The sequence below is a fragment of the Dendronephthya gigantea genome, unplaced genomic scaffold, assembly GCF_004324835.1.
Source record: "Dendronephthya gigantea isolate DGI-Jeju-01 unplaced genomic scaffold, DenGig_1.0 000019F, whole genome shotgun sequence".
NCBI classification, from domain to species: domain Eukaryota; kingdom Metazoa; phylum Cnidaria; class Anthozoa; order Malacalcyonacea; family Nephtheidae; genus Dendronephthya; species Dendronephthya gigantea.
Window position 1 is genome coordinate 28,740 of NW_021163029.1, and position 6,956 is coordinate 35,695.

At 44.6% G+C, this 6,956-nt stretch overlaps 2 protein-coding genes across 2 annotated transcripts; both read left to right on the forward strand.

Moving 5' to 3' along the window:
- The first annotated feature begins 3,773 nt into the window (after window positions 1-3,773).
- LOC114521178 lies at window positions 3,774-4,820 on the forward strand. Its single transcript, XM_028541594.1, has one exon. It carries the CDS (start codon window positions 3,774-3,776, stop codon window positions 4,818-4,820), a length of 1,047 nt encoding a protein of 348 aa, XP_028397395.1.
- Window positions 4,821-5,646: 826 nt separating this feature from the next.
- LOC114521012 lies at window positions 5,647-6,426 on the forward strand. The gene has a single exon (XM_028541402.1). It carries the CDS (start codon window positions 5,647-5,649, stop codon window positions 6,424-6,426), a length of 780 nt encoding a protein of 259 aa, XP_028397203.1.
- The last annotated feature ends 530 nt before the right edge of the window (window positions 6,427-6,956 follow it).

A 6,956-nucleotide genomic window follows, 5' to 3' on the forward strand; every position in this document is an offset into this window, starting at 1 on the left:
ATCGAGAAACCCCCGTTCCAATGTTTCGCCTGATGACATACGGCGTTAATTTGACAATTAACAAATTCTTCTGTTACTTCATTCGATCGCGTCTGAATTGCAGAATATATAGCGCATAATTGAGACATTTTATAACCTTTTTAGATTTCACGACGAAATGCTGCAAATATAGAAGATTTTTCGCCCCTTCCAAGGTAAAATAAGCTATTTGAAGCAATTATTTTCCGAAGAAAAGATTCCGTATATTTACTATAAACTTTATACAATGAAGATTAGCGATAGTCCATGCATAACGTACGAATGGTCCTTTCATTTAGAGATTAAATATTTGGTCGCAGTGAGAAAAATCCAGCCATAGGAAGACAAATTTTGAAACACAATTGTCTCGTACTATATACAATTGCAGCGAGATCTCCAATAAAAAAAGTTTTTCAAAATTTATTTATGCCTTCACTGAATAAAATCTTAAGTGATTATGACAATCGAGAAACCCCCGTTCCAATATATTGCCTGATGACATACCTACGGCGTTAATTTGACAATTAACAAATTCTTCTGTTACTTCATTCCATCGCGTTTTAATTGCAGAATATATAGCGCATAATTGAGACATTTTATAACCTTTTTAGATTTCACGACGAAATGCTGCAAATATAGAAGATTTTTCGCCCCTTCCAAGGTAAAATAAGCTATTTGAAGCAATTGTTCTGAGACAAAAGATTCAGTATATTTACTATAAACTTTATACAACGAAGATTAGCGATAGACCATGCAAAACGTACGAATGGTCGTTTCATTTAGAGATGAAATATTTGGCCCCAGTGGGAGAAGTCCAGCCATAGGAAGATAAATTTTGAAACACAATTGTCTCCTACTATATACAATTGCAGCGAGTTCTCCAATAAAAAAAGGTATTTCAAAATTTATTTATGCTTTCAAAGACTATGCAAAACGTACGAATGGTTCTTCATTTAGAAATTAAATAATTAGTCCCAATGTGATAAATCCAGCCACAGGAAGATAAATTTTGAAACACAATTTTCTCGTACTATATATAATTGCAGCGAGCTCTCCAACAAAAAAACCTTTTTTTTTAAATTTATTTATGCTTTCACTGAATAAAATCTTAAGTGATCATGACAATCGAGAAACCCCCGTTCCAATGGTGGGAGACTGGCGCTATTAATATAGGGTTATATAGGGTTTCAATTGCACGTTACGTCAGAAACATAATTGTAATATAAGACGAGGGTGTGGGGAGTTAAAGTAGTGTGTGTGATAGTAAGTGTGATGTGAGCAGCCCGTGCGCTGATTGGGATTTTCTGTTATTTAAATACATATTATAAAAACTTGTGATTGTGTCGAAGATTACAGATTGGCGAAGGCAACATTTTCGACATAGTGGTACCTCCGACGGATAGCGTTACCGTCTAGTTTAAAACACATTTTCTGGGGAAGCGTACAACGTATGAGAGTATGGGAACCGTGGATTTGGATACGAAGTTGACGCAGTTAAAGATTACAGTAGAAAGAACAAATAACATACTGAACTCAGGTAAGAGAGTAACTTTTAAACGGCATCGTGAGACGTTACAAGGACGAAGGACGCAAACCAGTGTAAAAACATTGTCTAAGCGACAAAGATTGCGGAGAAGGCAGAACTCTCTGAAATTAGCGAATGGAGTATTGAGATTGATGCTAAGCTTGAAGCAGCAGACGCAACGGTGGTTAAGCTTGAGGAATGGCTCGCGAAAAATGAGCAGGCGCAAAAGCTTGTAGCTCAAGAGGAGCAATTTAGATTCGAAATGGAACTGCATGAGAAACGTTTAAAAATGCAAGCAGAACTTGCCAAAATTGCAAAACCTCGACCGGAAATACAGGAATGTGAGAACATAACTCAAAAAGTGGCCAAACTACCAAAGTTGGTTATCTCGAAGTTTGAAGGTTCATTTATGGATTGGCCCAGGTTCTGGGGCCAAATCACCGAAGCTATCGACAAAAGCTCTATCGCTCCGATTAGTAAATTCACTTATTTATGCGAACTTCTCGCTCCGAAAGTTAAACGTTGTGTAGAAGCCCTCCCATTCACACCCGAAGGTTATAACCGCGCAAAGGCTGTTTTGCAGGACAAATACGGCAAAGAGCCCGAGATTTGGTCCGAAGACTTGGTCCGAACTGATCCAGAATGGGAAACGTGGGACTTTATTAGGTTAACTAAGGCCATACGACAGTGGGTAAAACGAAATCCAATTACGCGTCTAGCGAGAGAGATCGAGACGATAATCGAAAGAAGTTCTTTCATGCTCGAAGCGACGAATACAAGCCTAAGGGTTGTGTATACTGTGGGGACCCGGGGCATAAAGCTAACCAGTGTACTAACGTGACAACAGTAGCTGAGCGAAAAGCGATTCTGTCCAAGAAAAGGCTGTGCTTCAATTGCGCGACAAAAACGCACCGCGCCTCAGAATGCTCAAGCAAAGTGTCCTGCGGCAACTGCAGCAAACGTTACCACACGTCAATTTGCGACCAGACGAGCGACAAAGAGCAGAACGAGAGAAAGTTGATGACAGATGGAGGAAGTGGTGATGGCATTTTTCCGGTTGTTGTCGTGAAAGTCAATGGCGTTACTTGTCGAGCATTGATTGATTCTGGCGCCGGTGGCTCGTACGCGTCTGCGAAGTTAATCGAAGCCCTAAAGTTGAAGCCAAACGAAACGAGATTGCAACGAGTCGACATGTTAATGAGTACGAAGACCTCACGAATGGAGATGTATGATACCTCGGTGTCCTCGATCGACGGAAGTTACGTCATGAACGTGAGATTGACGAAGGTCGGTAAAGACGAACTATTATCTATCAATAATCCGGGATACGACAAGCTAATTAGGCGTTATCAACACTTGAACGCAGTACAGATAAACGACAGCAACACGAAGAAGGAATTTCCGATTCACGTCATACTTGGAAGCGGGGAGTACTCTCGAATTAAGACCAGCACCAGGCCCCTCGTAGGAAACGATTGCGAACCAGTGGCGGAGAAAACAAAGCTCGGGTGGTTTATCATGAGCCCTGGGGTCGAGTTCGACAAGAGTACGATGCTGCTGACTCAGACATCGCAGGTCGATTTCGAGAATCTCTGTAGGTTAGACGTGTTGGGCCTTGCAGATACAATGGAGAATGACCAGGACCTTGTGTTTGGCGACTTCAAAGAACAACTTGTCAGAAATCCGGGGGGTTGGTACGAGACGAACCTACCTTGGAAGCCCAACCATCCACCTCTACCAACTAACGAGACTGGAAGCCTGCGGAGACTAAACAACTTGATAAAGCGACTAAAACGCGACGGAACAACTTGAGCAAGGAGTCATTGAACCAGCGCCAGCGAATCCTACAGGCAACGAGTTCTACATACCACACAAGGGCGTAACGAAGAACACAGCCGAAACAACCAAACTTAGGATCGTATACGACGCCTCGGCAAAGGAATCGAACGACAAGCCTTCGCTGAATGACTGCTTACACCCTGGCCCTCAACTTCAGAACCTACTCTGGAGCGTTCTTGTCCGGTCGCGATTCTACCCGGTACTACTCACCAGTGACATCCAAAAGGCGTTCTTGCAAGTGAGAATTACAGAACATGAACAAGACGCGTTGAGATTCCATTGGAAGGCTCCTGAAAACAATGAAGTTCACATCTACAGGTTCACAAGAGCGTTGTTTGGGTTGACCTGTTCCCCTTTCCTGCTTGGTGGTGTGATTCACGAACACTTAAAGATGTGGGAGGGGAGATACCCAGATGTGGTCAAAGAAATCCGTGATAGGCTGTATGTAGACGACCTCATGACGGGGGGTACAACTGTTGAAGAAGTCAACGATAAGAAGATGAAGACAAGCGAAGTTTTCGAAGACGCCACCTTTAAACTGCACAAATGGCACTCTAATGTCGAAGATCTTGAAGAAAGGACACCAGTGTTGATACATGACGGGGAAGAGACGACCTTCGCGAAGCGGCATCTCGGAGTCGAGCAAACGGAAACGAAATTACTTGGCCTACCATGGGACAAGAAGCGAGATACACTCAGCGTGGTGGTAAACAAGAAGGAGTTCGCGAATACCAAAAGAATAGCTCTCTCTCAACTGGCGAAGGTTTACGATCCGCTCGGCTTGGTATCACCTGCTACGGTTGTTGGAAAGATGTTGTATCGCGAAATCTGCGAAACCCATCTTGCGTGGGACAGCGAACTCCCGGAGGAATTGAAGAAACGTTGGATGAAATGGCACTCGCAAATGCCAGAACACTTCTCGGTTCCGCGATCGTTAGCACCACGTTATCAACCAGTGTTGTCAATATCAATCCATGCATTCGGAGATGCAAGCAAGAATGGGGTGTCTGCCGCCGTGTATGCCGTGGTTGAACAGCAGGAAACGACGACACAAGGGTTAGTGTGTTTCAAGTCTCGACTGGCGAAGCGTGATCTTACGATTCCACGTTTGGAGTTGGTAGCAGGGCATATGGCAGTCAATCTTGGGTCTAATGTCGAAAGAGCAATTGGCGTTGAGAAGGTATCCGGGGTTCATTGCTGGTTAGACTCCACCGTGGCATTGTACTGGATCAATGGCCAAGGCGAGTACCGTCAATTTGTCGCCAACAGAGTGAAGAAGATCCAAGGGCACCATGTTCCCACTCACGAGAATCCAGCAGATCTTGGGAGTCGTGGGGGAACGATCGACGAAACGAGCTTTGGCAGCGTGGACCAGCATGGCTTAGTGATCCAAGCAGATGGCCCCCGCAAGTCACGCTCACAGCCGACGAAAGGGTGAAAGAGGAAGCGAAACGAGAGCGGAGTCCCCAAGTCCTGACGACATCTAATAAATCTGCAGATAGTTTCGACGAGCTAATCAGCAAATTCTCCTTACGGAAAACCCTGAGAATTGGAGCATGGATCCACAGATTCCTAACAAACTGTAGAAGTCGAACTGACAAAGTGAGTGGCCCACTCAAAACACAAGAGATCGAAAGGCAAAACTTATGGTGGATCCAGAAAACTCAACGCGAAGCACAACGCAGTGGGGAAATCGACAAAGACAAGATACAACTCAACCTGCAACCCAACAGATCAGGAATCTTGGAGTGTAGAGAAAGAATCGAAGGGGAATACCCGATATACTTGCCAGAGAATCATGTCTACACGCAGAAACTTGTGGAAAAAACGCATCTTTCCACACTCCATGGAGGAGTAGCCGCGACCATGTCTAAAGTTAGAGAGCGTTATTGGATCCCAAAACTACGCCAGCTCGTGAAGAGAGTTAAGAGGAAGTGTTACGGGTGTATTAAGTTTCGCACCCAAGCCTACAACAACCCACCACTTGGAAACCTCCCACCTACCCGGACTGACGGCTCTGCACCATTTCAAGTCCTCGGAGTGGACTTCGCTGGCCCAATTCAGTACAAGACGAGAGCGAACACAGTCAGAAAAGCCTATTTGGTCCTGTACGGCTGTAGCTTGACAAGAGCAGTGCACCTCGAGCTGTTGAGATCTCTGGAAGTTTCTGAGTTCCTACCGAGTCTAAAGAGGCTTATAGCACGACGCGGACGTCCTGAGATAATATATTCGGACAACGCAAAGACCTTCAAAGCTGCGAAGAAATGGTTGAGCAAAGTACAAAAGGAAAAAAGTCTACACGCGTTCCTGACAAATCGTTCAATCAAATGGAGATTCAACCTCAGTCGGGCCCCCTGGTGGGGGGGCGCCAATTTGAACGGCTCATTGGACTATTCAAGCGAGACTTTTACAAAACCATTGGGAACGGCAACCTAAAACGGGAAGAACTGAGTGAGGTAATCCTTGATATCGAAGTGGCACTTAACAACAGACCGCTAATGTATTTAGAAGATGATATTGAACTACCCGTCCTCACCCCTAACACCATGTTAAACATCAACCCAAGCGTTTTACCCGAGATGGGAACTCACCTCATCGACGAAAAGGACTTACGCAAACGAGCCAAATTTCTCAAGAAGTGCAAAGAAACTATGTGGAGGCGGTGGTCAAGAGAATACATTAGAAGTTTACGTGAACGCCATCGACAGGTAAGCCAGAAGAATACCTCACATCCCAAAGCCGGAGACGCCGTGATCATTCAAGACGAGAAGAAGAACCGAAACCTGTGGAAATTGGGGATTGTTGTCGAGCTGATAAGAGGTCGTGATGGAGTTGTACGTGCGGCCAAGGTGAGGACAACTAACGGTTGCCTCGACAGAGCCATCCAGCACTTGTTTCCTATGGAGTTGTCTTGTGATAAAGTCGAACCAAAGAAACTGGATCCAACAGCACCGGCATTTGAACCACGACCAAGACGAGACGCCGCCGCAGCTGCGAATGTTAGAATTCAGCTGACAGCAAGAGAAGAAGAAGAGGAGAACTGATAAGTTGACTTTGTTACAAATAGTCGTTCGCAATGATTAAACTTTAAAAATACATTTATATAGACAGTTTAGGTTCGGAACAATATGACCGATTCCAGGACAATAGTTTAGTTGACTATTGCTGATTATACTTCACACTCTCCGGTCGAAATGTATGGAATACATATGGTATAACATACCTAATCAGCGAAGGAACCACACTTAAAAAGCACTGGGGTGAGAAAAAGAAAGAGCGGGAAGCCCCCATGCCATATATGGTATCACGCACCCTATAAGGCATCACCCCAGGCAACAGGCTTCGACTTTCTCCGACTTTTGCGAAGGAGCTACAGCTATTTTGTAAGTATAGGATGAGTTCTAGCAGAAAGCGTTCAAGGTCGCGAAGTAGCGACGATACAAGAGCTGCCAAATCACGGCACCGATCAGAAAGATCTGCGAAGGCGAAGCGTCATCGCTCGAATTCACAAACAAATCACGGAGAAAAGAACTCCCCGACAATAGAAAATCTTCTAGAGAAGATGTCGGCAATC